This window comes from Oryza glaberrima, chromosome 2, assembly GCF_000147395.1.
Source record: "Oryza glaberrima chromosome 2, OglaRS2, whole genome shotgun sequence".
In the NCBI taxonomy this organism is placed as follows: Eukaryota; Viridiplantae; Streptophyta; class Magnoliopsida; order Poales; family Poaceae; genus Oryza; species Oryza glaberrima.
The window spans coordinates 32,607,937-32,624,096 of NC_068327.1; the positions used below are offsets into that span (position 1 = coordinate 32,607,937).

The window sequence follows — 16,160 nt, forward strand, 5'->3', positions numbered from 1 at the left end:
TGGCGATGCTCTTTTCTTTGCCTCTCTCTCTCTCTCTTTTGTTTTGTTTATAAGAAAAATGATGTTAAGCATGCGAGCTTTAGTTCCAGCTTTTCTTGTTGATATGGTATAGTAGCTTTTCTGATATCTTTTCTCCTCTCCTTTTGAGCAATTGAGCTTTGAGCTGCTCTCTAATATAATCTCTAGCAGTATTCTTTTCTGTTAAATTTGTCGTGGAGCTGTCGTTTCTCCTGCTGAATGAAGACTGTAGAGGTAAGGAGGAATCGAAATTATTGGTCCAGAAGGGACCCTGATCATATTCTGATTCAAAAAAAATATCAGAGTACTTCGTAGCCTGGAACAGGCATCAAGTGCAAAGGTTTGTCGTTGGAGTTGAAGTTTGTGCGTGAATCAGGGATAGGATATGCTCTGCTCTCTAACAGCAGCTTAAGCTGTAAAGTCTCCTTCACGCTGATGCAATCCAGGCGCTTTCCGGACCATCAGACATATAGAAGATTAGATGCAGAAACAACAGGCTGTACCTGTTCCTGAAAATTACCTACAGAATGTGTATAAGAAATTATATATCTAACACTTGAGCTGGAACAGTTAGGTTTCCCCTTACGACGAAGCACCAATGATTGCGATGCAGGAGGCAACAAAGTTGAATGATATGAAGAGGGCAAGGTGATATGTTCATACATGCTAGCTATGCTACTACTCCAAACTGCAATATTCCTTCGTTGCTTTCAACTCGCACGTCGCGATGGGCTGGCTTCAAGTAAACAAATCCAGAAGGAATGATATGATGAATAGATTCAAGGATTCGGACGGGAGATGCACCCACGTTGGTGAAGTAAATGAAGGGCATCTTTGATCGTGCTCTAAACAAAAATATCGCAGTGACAACTCTGATGGATGAGTTAATACAATGAAAAATAGTCTAGAATTGCTCTAGAGAAAACCAAAATACAAGACTGGACACAAGATGATGAAAAAATTTTAATGCGAGACAGATGAAGCCGCACAACTGTTGCAAAAAGGAAAATGAACCGAAACAAAGGCCAAGGGATTCTCAACCTTCTGCCTGAAATTTGGAATCTCAAAGGCACTAGAAAATGGAGTAACAAACCGCATTACTAACAGAGACTGTAATAGTAATAGATATTTCAAGTGTAAAGCCTAACAAAAAGGTTAACAGCGACGATACATTGATGTGAACGTACCCAACTTTACTTTGGGGTAGATTCCTTCCTAGCCATGAAAAGCAGTGGATGTATTATAACTACAGAAGGAAAGAAGAATTCCTTCCCTGGAGTAAAAGCAGGAGAGAACTACTGTACCGTGCACCAAAAATAAGCAGCAGGTTGCAGGGATGGGGAAAGCTGCTTGGGGATTGCACGGCAAATGGATTACATGACACATCAAACCATCCCTCTTGTTTTGGACATCCATGATTAAATGCTGAGCCTGTTGCAGAATTATCGTAGGCGAGAATCACCTAAAGGAGACAGCATTGGAATCACTGGAAAGGCAGCATTATAAATCAAACAAGGGATAAATCATGATCAAGTGGGTGTTTCGCCCTCCATACTTTAAACGATAAATGGATAGACCCAACCCGCTTTGAACCACATGGTTTAATGTTCATCACTTATCATGTTCAAATCTAGCATATCTCCATATTATAAGAACTCAATGAGCTCTGGTGATATATCATGTTTAACTCCAAACTCTACTCTAGCCCATTTTTACTGGTACTCAATGAACACCAGAGTCCTGACAGTTTTACCCCTTCCTTTCTAACTGATGTTGGATGATGTTATCAAATTAATAGGGCTGGTGGATGAAGCTATAGCAGACAAAACAGTAAATAAAAAGAAGAAACTTCATGCAATCTGAGAAAGTAGAACTCACCAAATCTATGTAGCAGATGCAGATACATCATACAAAGAATAAATTAGAACTTCAACTAATCTATACTGCTTCACGTATTGATGGTTCTCTTTCTTTTAGAAGCATTAGGCGCTTTATCTCCTGACTTAGATTTCTTTGTTGCTTCTGATTCAAGAGACTCTTCCAATTTCTTTAGAGCTTTGATCACCCAGTCAGAAAAAAAAAAGATTAAATTTAACACAAATCATATGAGTAATAATGCATTAGTGCATCTTAAACAAAACAGACTGCAACCTTACCAGAGGAAAAAACTGGGCGAAGGGTTTCTACCGATTCCTCTGGTAGTGAATGAAGACTGCAGCTAGAATTATCTGCCTTCTTGAGCATTTTGTCAAAAGCCTTAACCTGCAAAGACAGCCCAAATAAAAAGAAAAGAGTTAGAATGAGATTTTAGACTTATGGCACCTGCTCTCAGTATTCAATTAGGCATTCTTTTAGTGAAACAAAGTAGAAAGGTTACACAGACCATAGTTATCTACACATCTGGACATATGTTGCAATAAAAAATAAGCATCAGGTGTTTTATGCATTTGTAAGTCCTAAACCAAAACAGAAAGTCCCAGTGCTAGGTAATCGGTGGTGCCCCTTCTGTTTTCTACACCATATCAATTAGCGTCAATCTAACATATACCAAGTCAATAAATACTCAACTTCTTTTCTATGTTTTTAAACATCACAAATACAGGCATGCGATTAATCTTTCATGTGCAAGCTTCCTACACATATAGTCATATCATGTAATTACCATGTCATATTAATAAAATCAACTCACTGTATATTATTGTACTAGAAGAACGGAAAACTACTTATAATTGTTCAGCAATGTATTACCTCATGTTTCCTTAAAAATGTGAAGCAAGAACCAGACTCTCCCGCCCGAGCAGTACGACCTGCTCGGTGGATGTATGTTTTTACATACGGTGGCATGTCATAATTGATAACATATCTTAAGCCATCAATATGAATTCCTCGAGCCATTCTATCTGTACCAATCAGAACATCTATCTTCCCTTCCTTGAAGGCATCCAGTGTCTTCCTGCAAAAAATATGTGTTGCTAATCCCGTAACTTATCATGGTGTGAATAAGTTCAACATACCAAAAATTACATCCTATCATCAACAGAAGTTACATAGGTCTTGCAGTTCAAACTTCAAATCCACATGATCCAGAAAATATTATGATCCATAGAACTTGAACAAGGAATAGTCAGCTAGATATGATATTTGCATACTATTTTTATGTTGTCTATTTGCTAACAGCTCCATGAAACTGAACTTACCTCCGAGTCGATTCACGTTGCAAACGTGAATATTCACTAAATTTGAAGGGCAAGTCTTCGAAAAATTCCAGCAAGGTGCTCAGTCTGTGACTGGATTCCACAGAGGAAGTAAAAACTAAACATTTTTCCCCACGCAGCTCTTGGAGAAGAACAATCAGAGATAGTGGTTTTAAATTTGATTTACAGACCTGCAGGTGCAACGCATCATCAAGATGAACAAGAAAATACAGAATTTCCAAATAGACTTTTACACATTAGATGCACCAGCACTAAAGATGTAACGGCTAAAAATGTGCTACATAGAGATGAGGACAAACCAGCTTGTAGGACTGAAGCTTTGTTGGAATTCTGTAGCGCTTCTTTCCACTATTCAACAGCAAGGGATGTTGCAACTCAAGTTGAGAAAGCTTGCTAGGATCTTGAGTCAGTGTGGCAGACAAAACTATCTTCGCCAATCTTGGAAAGGATTTACCTTTAAAACCACGCTCAACACCCCTGTATGCCATAGCATAGATTAATCAAGTTTTGAATTGAAGTACAGATCAACAAACAATCCTCAGAGCTACAATAGCAGGAAGGGCTGAATCATAACGCATAAATATTACAAGTAATATGTGAACTTTACTAAAAGGGGAGTGTAAAATACTAAAATATGACAATGTAATTAGGTAGTGTGGGACTAACGATCGTCTAATGGTAGTCAATGGATGCAGTAGAGTTTCTCTGTTCATGTCCGACCAGGAATGGTTTTGATCACTCGAGCGAGTAAGCTGGATAACTGTTGGCAACCAAGACTGATAAGCTTCTCTCAACATCCTGTCCGTCTCATCAACCACCTGAAATGTCAATATATTAAGTAGAAATTCAAGGCACTAAAAAGATGGAAAAGAAGGCTCTTAGTGCTAAAATCAAAGTGCATATCCAAGCATAAACTGCTGGTCTGGTCAATCCAATAATTATGTGAAACCAACATAAGGTAAAATATATTAATAAACTATTTTCCTTATTCCAAGCTGTCCTGGAATAATCATGTTCTTGCTATTGCTGATTGAACAAAAGAACAAACAAGTAATCTTAGGAAAAGTAAGCAAGCGGGGAAGATTAAGGGGGTGGAATATAACTCAAGAGGACACATAGATTGTTCCCATCAACCTACCAGGTATTGAAGATGCTCCAGGCTGAAACCTTTTGTCATGCTGATATGATCCATCAGTCTTCCAGGAGTTGCCACCAATATATCAACTTTAGTCTGTGGTTCCATTTGGATATATTCTTCATCAAGACTTGGGAAAAGCCCTTGTTTAGACTTCTCAATAAGATTTGAAACTTCATCCGCTATTGATGATTGACCAACTGCTGAGCCTACTGACAAGCCCACAACAGGAGCAATAGCATCAAAAACCTCTTTAACCTGAAATTGAACAAAGAATTCATGGAACATCAGTATTGTTCAACATAACCTGAAGAACATGAAATAGACTTGTTGACTAGCTGTTCTGGTTAGACTAGCATGTAGAAGGTAAAAGGAACAGCACAAACCTGCAATGCTAAATCCCTTGTAGGTAGCACAACCAAAGCACGCAAGCACCTTACTTTTCGAGTAGCGAGCATTTGAACGATAGGCAAAGCATAAGCAAGAGTCTTGCCAGATCCAGTTGGGGAGTTAATACAGATATCCCTCTCAAAAGCACCAGGACCAATAGTTTCCAGCCATGCTGCTACTTGAACTGGAAAAAATGATTCTATCCCCATTCTCTGCAATGGCTTCACCAACCTAAAGCAGTAAAACATAGCCAACACAGGAGTAAACATGTTAGTATTTCTTAACAGCATGAAGTATTAAAAGCATCCTTTCTAAGTACCTCAACAAAATTAACTGCACTGAAAACGCATTCAAGAATAGCGAGGGAATAAAGGAGATTCGCAAGCAAAACAACTGAAATTACAAATTCTCTTAGAACCAAACAAGATGGGTCATGGGTGCATATGTGTGTTTTAGAGCTAACCGAACTTGTACAAATTCCAACTCTGAATACTCGGACACCAGCTGAACACTATTAGCTTAGTGAAATTACACAACGCCATTGATGTCCAGTTGGAGTAACATCTTATGGTCACACAAATCGCCTGATCCCAGAATTACAAATCAACCGTGCCCAAAAAAAAAAAAAAAAAAGGAAAAACCTACTTGATAGTTCATACCCCACGAGGATGCAAACTAATTAGCATCCTCACCGCATAGTTATCGACAGCTAAGTTCATTCCATGCATAAAACTTTCACAGTGCCACGACGCCTAGGAGCTCGCGTCCAAGCTAGCGAATCGCTTATTCAAGTGATCGAAAGTATACAAAAAGAGGGGGGTGTGGAGGGGGGGGGGAGCTCACCTGAGATCGAGACGGGGAAGGTGCGCGACGGGGCAACCGGAGAAGGAGTCGATGTCGACGGGGTTCCGCATCCACGGAAGGTGAGGCACGCGGCTCGACGGCCCACCCTCCTCCTCCTTCGTCGCCATGGCCACCACCATCACACGCCGAGGACGACGATTCAACCGCCAACCAGGGTCGTCGCCGTCGCCGGCGCCGGTGAGTAGAACTCGCACCGAGAGGCGACAGGCGAGGAGGTGAGTAAGCGGCGGCGGCGGCGGCGGCGGCGAATTAGGGCGTGGAGTAGTGTGATGAATTCGCGGAGGCCGCCGCAGCGCGGGGAAGACAACGGGCCGTCTTCTCGTGGGCCGCAAGCAAACCAAGCAGGCCACGTTTTCGTGGGCCTCAGGCAAAGTAGACAGGCCGAGAATAAATAGGCCGCGTCTGCCCGTGCGGTGGCCCATTCCATTTCCCCCGGGGTCCACCCGCACCCTTCCCTTCCACCGCAAGCTTTCCCGTTGCGGTGCGGATCCCCCCACCTCTTCTCCGCCGCCTCGCTCTCCGGGATGGACCCCTCCGCCGCCGCCGCCGCCGCCGACGACGACGACTACCAGGCCACCACGGGTGGGATGGAGCCGCGGGGAGAGGAGGACAACGGCGCCAGTACAAGGGGCGTCACCGGTCGGCTACTCGCTTGGCGCGGGGAAGAGGAAGACGACGATGACGCGGAGGATTCGGGAGGAGGGAGCGGAGCAGGCGCCAACGCCGAGGAAGACGACGCGGCCTCCGCTGTTTCCCTTGACACCATCAGCAACGACTCGATCCTGCTTCCGCCGGAGCCGACGGGCGCCAACCTGGCGAGCCTCCTCCGCGCGAGGAAGCTGATCCTCGTCGTGGACTTGGACCACACGCTCATCAACTCCACCAGATTCGCCCACCTCTCCGACGACGAGAAAGCCAACGGGTTCACGGAGCGCACCGGAGATGATCGGAGCAGGGGCCTGTTCCGAATGGGGCTCTTCCGGATGATCACCAAGCTCAGGCCGTTCGTCCATGAATTCCTGCGAGAAGCGAGCGCCATGTTCGAGATGCACGTGTACACCCTCGGGAACAGGAACTACGCCACGGCGGTCGCCAAGCTGCTCGACCCCGACGGCGCCTACTTCGGCGAACGGATCATATCGAGCGGCGAGTCGTCGCAGCCGGACAGGAAGAGCCTCGGCGACGTCTTCGGGTGGGCGCCGGAGATGGAGCGCGCCGCGGTGGTCATCCTCGACGACACGGCGGAGGTCTGGAAGGGGTACAGGGACAACCTGATCGAGATGGAGAGGTACCTCTACTTCGCGTCGAGCCGCGGCAAGTTCGGGATCGCGGCGAGGTCCCTGGCGGAGCGGAACCGGGACGAGAGCGAGCGCGAGGGCGCGCTCGCCGTGGCGCTGCGCGTCCTGCGGCGAGTCCATGGGGAATTCTTCTCCGGCTCGGTGTGCAGCGGCAGCTTCGCGGACGTCAGGGAGGTGATCAGGCAGGCGCGGCGCGAGGTGCTGCGCGGGTGCACGGTGGCGTTCACCGGGGTCATCCCAAGCGGCAACGGCGGCCGCGCCAGCGACCACCCCGTGTGGAGGAGAGCCGAGCAGCTCGGCGCCACCTGCGCCGACGACGTCGGCGAGGGGGTCACCCACGTCGTCGCCGGGAAACCGGTCACCCGCAAGGCGCTGTGGGCGCAGACCCACGGCAAGTTTCTCGTTGACACGGAGTGGATCAACGCCGCGCATTTCCGGTGGAGCAAGCCGGAGGAGAGAATGTACCCCGTGAAAGGCGAGCATTGAGGACATTGGAATGGCGGCGGCGGCGACGGGCGGCGGTGCACTGGAATGGCGTTCATGATGCCGTCGAGATCGATATGCTTCGGATCGAAGTTGAGGCTGCCAATCTTGATCTGGCAATGGTCGTGCAGCGATGTTGATTTTGATTCGTTGGGTGCACTGTATACTGTAGGAAATCGATATGGAAATGAACCAATACAGTACTACTGACCAAAGATGATAGCGAACGAGGTAAAGGTTAGAACTCTAGATCAGCGTAAACCATCTCTTGTGTTCTTCGATATACGCAGATTCTGATCATATATAGCGACGCCATATGTTTCTTTGCCCGCATTTTTCGGTTGGGCGTCGATCGACTCGATCGCCGATCTCTTTTTAGCAGAAAGTCTTGCGTTCTCTCTCTTCAATGCAACCATCTTTGTCTTGGGAAGTGTCTGGTTATCGTGTGCTTACCGTGGAGTACAGAAAGGATTACCGGTTTGCTAAATGTGTTCGAATTTAAATTTTGGGAAAAGAAAAACAAAAATCTTTTAAAAGTTGCTAGAAGTAGTGCAACACCTAAGAGCACACATCCAAGCCATTGAATCGGTTGTTCAAGTGAAGTGATCAGGATCAAAGGGAAAGGAAAAAGTACACCGAAGGTCCCTCAACTTGTCATCGAGTTACAGAATCGTCCCCCAACCGCAAAACCAGATATATGACATCCCTCAACTTACAAAACTGGTTACAATAGGTCCTTCGGTGGTTTTGACACCAGTTTAATCCTACGTGGCGGCTGAGTTGGGACCCACGTGGGACCCATATGCCAAGATGCCACGTCTCTCTCCGTTCCTTCTCTCTCTCACCCATCTCTTCTCTTCTTCGGCAAGCCCGTCGCGGCTAGGGAGAAGGCCGCCGGGGCGAGGCGGGAAAGGAGGGCGGCGCGCCTCGCCCCGGAGGCCTTCTCCCCAGCCGCCGGCCGGCTTGCCAAGAGAAAGAGAACGGAAGAGAAGAGAAGAGAAGAGAAGAGAAGAGAAGAGAAGAGTGAGAGAGAGAGGAGGGAGGGAGAGTGACGTGGCATCCTGACACATGGGCCCACGCTGATTCAGCCGCCACGTAGGATAAAACCGGTGTCAAAATCACCGAAGGACCTATTGTGACCGGTTTTGATTAGTTAAAGGACGCTGAATATCTGGTTTTGCGGTTGGGGGACGAGTTTATAACTCAATGACAAGTTGAGGGACCTTCGGTGTACTTTTTCCTAAGGGAAATGTCACGACTCACGAGCAGCAAGCAAAGCAGGAAGGCCGAGAATAACTGGGCTGCGTGGGCCATGCGGTGGCATTTTACGGGCCCATCCTCCTTCCCCCCGTGGGTGGGAACAAATTGGCACGGCCGCGCCCAATTTCATTTCCCCCCATTTCAATTCTTTTCCTCCGGGCCCCACCCGCTCCCTTCCCTTCCACCGCACGCTTCCCGTTGCGGCGCCGATCCCCAACCTCTCCGGCAGCCTCGCCCGCCGGAATGGAACCCTCCGCCGCCGCCGTCGACGACGACGACGCCACCACTGGTGGGATGGATCCGGGGGGAGAGGTGGAGGACGACGCCAGGGCAGGGGCCGCTCCTAACCCTGGTGGAATCGCCGGGGAAAAGGAGGGAGATCTCGACGCGGAAGATTCGGGAGGAAGGAGCGGAGCAGACGACGCCGCCGCCGCCGTTTCCCATGGCGCCACCAGCACCGACTCGATCGTGCTCCCGCCGGAGCCGACGAGCGGCCACCTGGCGAGCCTCCTGCGGGCGAGGAAGCTGATCCTCGTCGTGGACTTGGACCACACGCTCGTCAACTCCACCGCGGACTACGATATCTCCGGCACGGAGTACGTCAACGGGTTGGCGGAGCTCGTCACAGATGATCCGGGGAGGGGCCTGTTCATATTGGATCATGCCAGCTGGTTCTCGGCGTTCATCACCAAGCTCAGGCCGTTCGTCCATGGCTTCCTGCGAGAAGCGAGCGCCATGTTCGAGATGCACGTGTGTACACCCTCGGGGACAGGGACTACGCGGCGGCGGTCGCCAAGCTGCTCGACCCCGACGGCGTCTACTTCGGCGAACGGATCATATCGAGGGACGAGTCGCCGCAGCCAGACAGGAAGAGCCTCGACGTCGTCTTCGGGTCGGCGCCGGCATCGGCGGCGGAGCGCGCCGCGGTGGTCATCCTCGACGACACGGCGGAGGTCTGGGAGGGGAACAGCGACAACCTGATCGAGATGGAGAGATACCACTACTTCGCGTCGAGCTGCCGGGACTTCGGGTCGCCGTGGGAGTGCACGCACTCCCTGTCGGAGCGGGGCGTGGACGAGAGCGAGCGCGCCGCGGCACTGCGCGTCCTGCGGCGAGTCCACGCGGGCTTCTTCGCCGGCGGCGGCGGCAGCTTCGTCGCGGACGTCAGGGAGGTGATCAGGCGGACGCGGCGCGAGGTGCTGCGCGGGTGCACGGTGGCGTTCACCCGGGCGATCGCCAGCGACGACCACCACTCCGTGTGGAGGAGAGCCGAGCAGCTCGGCGCCACCTGCGCCGACGACGTCGGCCCGGCGGTCACCCACGTCGTCGCCACGAACCCGACGACGTTCAAGGCGGTGTGGGCGCAGGTGTTCGGCAAGTTTCTCGTCAACCCAGAGTGGATCAACGCCGCGCATTTCCGGTGGAGCAAGCCCAAGGAGGAACACTTCCCCGTCCGTTGGTAAACCGGATCGAAGTTGAGATTGTCAGTTACCTCGCCACCAGCATTTTCCAGTGTTGCACGTACTGGTATGCCAATTTCATTGCATCGAGCAGTATCGTTTGACAGAAAACCCTCCTTACAAATCTTGCAAATTTTGAACCATCCAATTGCTTTAAGATTTATGCAGGCAACCAAACTCTAAAAATCCTCTCTCCTCTCTCTCCCGATTCATCACGCGCCACCGCTCCTCAGCGCCTCCGCCACCGCCCCAGCGCGCCGCCGCCCGGCCTCGCCGGCTGGCCGAATGGTGTCAACGGCGCTAGCGAGGCCCCCCCGACCGGCCCCCTCCCTCTCCCTCTCCTCTCCTTTGCCTCAAGCCGACGGCGACGAGCTGTCCGTCGTCTTCCCCGTCGCCGGCGGCGGGGTGCCACCACCGGCCGCCTCCTCCCCACTCTTTCCGCTTTGCCCCCGCCGCCGTCCTCCAGCCCCACGGCTTCAGCGGCGGCGCCGCCGCCTCGCCGCCCGCCCGATCCGCCAAGCTGCCGCCTCCCATGGCCATCCCTCTAAAACCGGCGAACTCCCCCTTCTTCCCCCTCCCCCCCCCCACCCCCACCCCACCCCGGGACCCTAATTCGTCGGCCCTCTACCGGAGTTTGGGTTCGCCGGCACCGGAGAAGAAGAAGTGGTCGCCGGAGTTGGAGAAGAAGAGCACGAATCGTGAAGCACATCTAGTGATCCAAAATTTGCAAGATTTGAGATAGGATTTTCTGTCGACAGAGCTTTAGCAATTCCGTAAAACTAAACTTCGTGGAAGTATCTATATATTGTCATTCTTTGAGACTCTTATCTTAGCGACATGCATGCATGCATCTAGAAAAAGTGGTTGTTGCCTTATATTATAGAATGGAGGGAGTATATACTTTGGTGGAATAGGAAACTATAGCTAATGATGTATTTTGTAAGGTGCAATAACCTAAGTTTTGTATTGGAAATAACGGGATTTATGTCTACATATATACATATGGCACACAACACCATACATCTCATCTAGTTTCTTTAATTATCAGCAGTGGGCTTGCTGGAGGCCAGAGCCCAAGCAGTTAGGCTGAGGAAGTGAGGATGGTGCTCGCTGGCTAGTCTGAAATGTATACGGGGGCTAAGGACATAATATGTGCTCCCTCCGTTTTACAATATAACACTTTCTAGCATTGCTCACGTACATATAGATGTTAATAAATTTAAACACATACATATGTCTAAATTCATTAACATCTAAATAAATGTGGACAATGCTACAAAATCTTACATTGTGAAACGGAGGAAGTATATGCGAAGCGTCGGCTACATCCAGAGTTTCATCTCGTTGAGTCTGGGTTTTGATCTTGCACCTTATCTAACGTTTTAAAACTTTGACCTTTTGGTTTCTGCAAACAAATTAAGACTTATGGGCCTTAGCCTATAGGTTTAGACAATGTAGGCCAAGGTATTGAATTGCCTACAAGTATGAAAGTACCAAATTACCTATAAGTGCAAAAGGCTCGTTCTGTCTACAATCTAACCTTGTCGGTGGTGTAATTATGGGCAATTAGTGTCACCCATCGAACTGCTATTGGTCGGTCAAGTGGGCCATGAATGTGTCATTTTTTTCTTTCCAGCTAAACTCACATAATCGTATATATCATGCCTCTAGATAGGGGCCACGTAATCATGGTAACTCACCGTACCATGGTACCGAGGAGGTACCAATGATAAATTTAGGTATCACAAATATTTTATTGTTGCATTATAGAGATTTCATAGTGATATAGTAAGAGTATGATGATATATCCATGGCACCCACTACTTAGAATGTATTCTCTATACCTATCTATACCTACCTAGTTCATCCCCACTTAGTGTAATTGCTACCATTTACCATTTATATGTATTCTCATGCTTCCACATCACATAAATTGATTTGGACCTGCGTTAGCGAAAAAAAAAAGATTCGGACCATTAATTAGATCAGAGCAGTGTGGTCAGATCAATACTAAACATCATGGTCATGACTAGACATAGCTAAAATTAGAGGTAGTAACCACTTCCACTATAAAACTTGCTCTTAGCAAGCTGCCTGTAGGGCTTTTCAGGCCATATCGTAAGAGGTTTGTAGAGTATGAAGTCAATTAAAATGGTTTGGCTAAATTTTGGTGGAGTAAGGAATATGTTCATGTCCTTATATATTTTCACACTAGACAATGTATGAAAAATGGGAATTTCGCTATCATCACGTCATGATACAATAACATCACTTGTAAATATATGTCCTTTTATTTTTTGGGGAAACATGTTGGCATTGCCTCAGATGTTCAGGTTTGGTTGGCAAGAGAAGAGACAAGAGGAGGGTGAAGAAGCCGACATGTGGGTTCCACGCTGACTCAGTCAGGTTGACCACTATCAACTCGTCATGTGAGCCAAAACCGGAAACTATACTGCCCTAGGACCAGTGGCGGAGCTAGGTTTGGAGGAGGAGGGGGCTCAGCCTTCTTCTTCCTCCTCCAGCCCCCTCTCTCCCCCCATTTTCTTCTTCCTCTCCCTCTTTTCCCTCCTCTCCTCCCTCACATTTCCATGGAGTCCAGCAGGGTAGGGGGGCTCGAGCCCCCTCCGCCGCTGCCTAGGATCTCAGGTACACCAATACACAATTCAAACACGTCAAAGACGAAGGGCTTAAAGTGAACTTATTCCCTCAACGCACGCACAACACTGAATTAAGTGCGGCGAAAACAACGGGAAATCGGCCCATTTCCTATATCCTGGCCCAATATCAATCCATTTTTCTAGGGAAAAAGTGCGCCGAAGGTCCCTCAACTTGTCATCGGGATACAAAAACATCCTCGAACCGCAAAACCGGATATACAGGGTCCCTTAACTATATAAAACCGGTCACCTGAGATCCTTTGGTGGTTTTGACCCCGGTTTTTGTCTACACGGCGGCTGAGTTGGTGTGGGACCCACGTGGGCCCCACATGTCAGCGTGCCACATCACCACCCATTATTTCCCCTTTCTTTTTTCTCTTCCTTTTGTTACTTCTCTTTGCCGTGAGGGAGTAGCACACGGAACAGGCGGCAGCGAGCCGGGTTGACCGGCGGTCGACGCAGGTGGCCTACGAGCGCGCGGCGGCCGGCGAAGCGGAGAGGAGCGGAGGCGCGGAGTGGCGGTGGCGGCAGGCGGGCGAGCGCGGTGGCCGGCGTCCTCCTCCTCCTCCACCGCCGCATCGACGGTGTGTGCCCTGTTTCTCTCGGTGGTCGTCGGCGTCGCCATGGCAGTCGTCGGAGTCTGTTAACAACCCGATGCACCAAGTAAATAGCAACAATATCTAAACCAATTTGAGGTGAAATTGAGCAAGTAGCTGAGTATTACAAGCTTCTAGAAGGTTCTATAGAGGGAGACAGGAAGGGTGTAGTGGCTGGTAGGAAGGAGTAGTGAGGGAGAGAGATCGACAAGGTTCTTGCCCAAACCTGGTCGCCGCCGCCGCCGTGGCCGAAGCCGCCGATTGCCAGTTCTGTTCTATTTCCCCTCCTCTCCTTTAAGCTGTTGTTGCCCTTGTATTGTTTCAGCTTGGGCTTGCTTGGGCTTCTTGGCAACGGGTTGCCTAGCGGCCCATGTGTAGCCCAGCCGAGACCCTGACAATCCCTTCTTCTTGAAATTTGGCTTGTCCCCAAGTCGATGAAGAAAACCTCCTGGATCGAATGATGTTTGAAGTTCCTCTTGTAAAACTTGATGCTCAAGTACAGCAACCATACCAATCTGTGTAGGAGCATCAGATAACCAGGCTTTGCATAGCATTATCAACCATGCATATATCCCAGTCATTACCAACATATGATTGTCTCTTCCTGGATTGAATTCAAGTAAACCGGCCATGGAGAATCTGGATAGTACTGCACTAAATGTATTCCACTCCACCACCAGTATAACCTCATGTACCTCCTCTGATGCATGTACTAATCTTGGCCCACTAGAAAGAAACTGAGGATTGATAGACAATTCGGTGAGCACTTGCCATGCAACTGTAGCTATCAATTTTGTATACTGTAGAGAGTATGTGTGTCGCTCAATAATCTGATCCACTAAATGTGTTTCAGCCACTTGATTAAGCAAGAAAGGCAATTGATTTCTATACTTTATTCCATAGTTATCGGTGTTCTGTTGGCTATACATGCATTCTTCACCTTGGATGACATTTGCATTAGTTGGCAACAAGCAATCTGAAGTATTAGCCAAGATGAGCCCTTGAGCACCACTACTGTGTAAAGCCAGATCTGGGATTTTCTTGAGTGCATCACTGTAGATATCATCCAAGTTTTCTTCACCTTGGAACTTCCATGCATAAGGTTTCAGATAATCATTTAGCTTTGCCGGCTGGAACGAGGCCTTCATCACCTCCCGCACCGCCACCGGCTGTGCGCGGTCGACGAGCATGGAGAGGAGCAGTGACAGGTTCTGCTTCAGCGTGCGGAGCGCCAGGCGGATGCGGGCGTCAGCGACACCGCCGACATAGAGCCCATCGTAGAACGAGTGGTGCGAGTCGAGGAAGATGAGGCGGTACGCGGCGACCTCGGCGACGTGTCCGACCGCGGATTGCGCTGCGGCGCGCGCGCGGTCGAAGTGGGAGCACGGTGCGAGGAGGCGGGCGGTGGCGGCGGACGACGACGACGAGCACCTGCCGCGGGAGAAGAAGGAGAGCGACTTTTCCAGCGCGTGGACGTGGCTGAGGATGAAGTGGAGCGTGTTGAGCCGGACGTAGAGGCGCTACGTGCCGCGGCTGGTCGACGGGCGCGGGTTCTGGCCGCCGGACGCCATGCCGCCCTGGCCTTGGTGGTGCCCGTGGGCGCGCGGGCTCGACACGGGCACCCGGCACGGCGTCGCCACCTTCTTCCACAGCCTGATGATTATCGAGTCCTGGTTGCACCTCGTCAGCGGCGGCAGCGACGGGCACGCACCGTGTCCTTCCATTATCCCAGCTACCCGCGTTCTCACAATGGAGGCACCGTGGAGTTCATGTCTCTCGGCCGGAGCAAGAACGCCATCGTCGGCATCGAAGAACGGCTACACTACTTATTCATCCAATCACAGAATCTCCAATATGATATAGTACTACTATTTACTAGTATAGGAATGAATATTCAGGGTTAGTCGTACACTCATACCATAAACTACTACTTGCATGCTCCATGGCTGTCACAATTGTATGACAAAATGAAGATCCATTTTCTTGTCTCTCATGCTCGTCCTCAACTGAAACAAGACCTCCAAAAAGCTTCAGGATCAACCAAACCATTACATACACAACATACAGACTATAAACCTTCACAATCATCGATCACATGCTATAAACAATGACGAATCAAGCAATAAAAAGGAGATTTTTTTAAAAAAATATCATATTTTCACGGTGTCTGGTGTCGCTCGCGGCGAAGAACGGCGGCCTGTACGTCATGGAGATGTATCCCCGGGGAGACGGCCATGTCACCTTCGAGGTGCTCGCCTACGGCCGCCACAGCCAGCCGCCGCCCGCCTACGTCAGCAGCAGCGGCTGGGCCAGATGCAGCATCCAACTCGAGGACTGGCACTGGCGTGCCCTCCCGCCGCCTCCCTACGTGCAGTACCCGGGCTACGAACGCGACGAGGCGCCGCCGTGAAACACCCTTATTACAATATCACGGCGACCGCGGTGGTCGGCGATTCACGTCTCTGGATATCGACGGAGGGCGTCCGCACGTCCGCCTTTGACACGGTGCGAGATACCTAGAGCAAGCAGGGCGAGTGGGCGCTGCTGTTCAGGGGCAACGCCGAGCACGTCGCGGAGCACGACCTCTGGTTCGGCCTCTCGCGCCACGGCGATAAGCTGTGCGCCCTGCGGCAGCACCCACCACCCTTTGACCGCTTGACGCGGAGCTCCCCGCCGGCCTCCTCCCCTCCCCACCCGCCGGTGGCCTGCAGAGAGAGAGAGAGAGAGAGAGGAGGAAGGGAGAGAAGATGGGAAATAAAGGGTGATGACATGGCACACTGACAT

General features: G+C 49.9%; 1 protein-coding gene across 3 annotated transcripts; it reads right to left on the reverse strand.

The window, feature by feature from the left end:
* Positions 1-996: 996 nt before the first annotated feature.
* On the reverse strand, positions 997-5,895 carry LOC127763043 (DEAD-box ATP-dependent RNA helicase 1). Of its 3 annotated transcripts, none has more exons than XR_008015648.1 (10): positions 5,602-5,895; positions 4,755-4,989; positions 4,372-4,626; positions 3,900-4,051; positions 3,533-3,710; positions 3,216-3,403; positions 2,767-2,971; positions 2,175-2,280; positions 1,897-2,073; positions 997-1,480 (listed from the first exon to the last, which is right to left on the reverse strand). XR_008015648.1 is itself a non-coding variant. In XM_052287619.1 (9 exons), exons 1-9 carry the CDS (start codon positions 5,739-5,741, stop codon positions 1,967-1,969), a joined length of 1,566 nt encoding a protein of 521 aa, XP_052143579.1. In that variant the 5' UTR covers positions 5,742-5,895; the 3' UTR covers positions 1,893-1,966. The 3 variants fall into 3 exon arrangements, 1 of the variants encoding a protein (XP_052143579.1); XR_008015649.1 differs by having other exon boundaries at positions 997-1,504; XM_052287619.1 differs by lacking the exon at positions 997-1,480 and having other exon boundaries at positions 1,893-2,073.
* Positions 5,896-16,160: the final 10,265 nt, after the last annotated feature.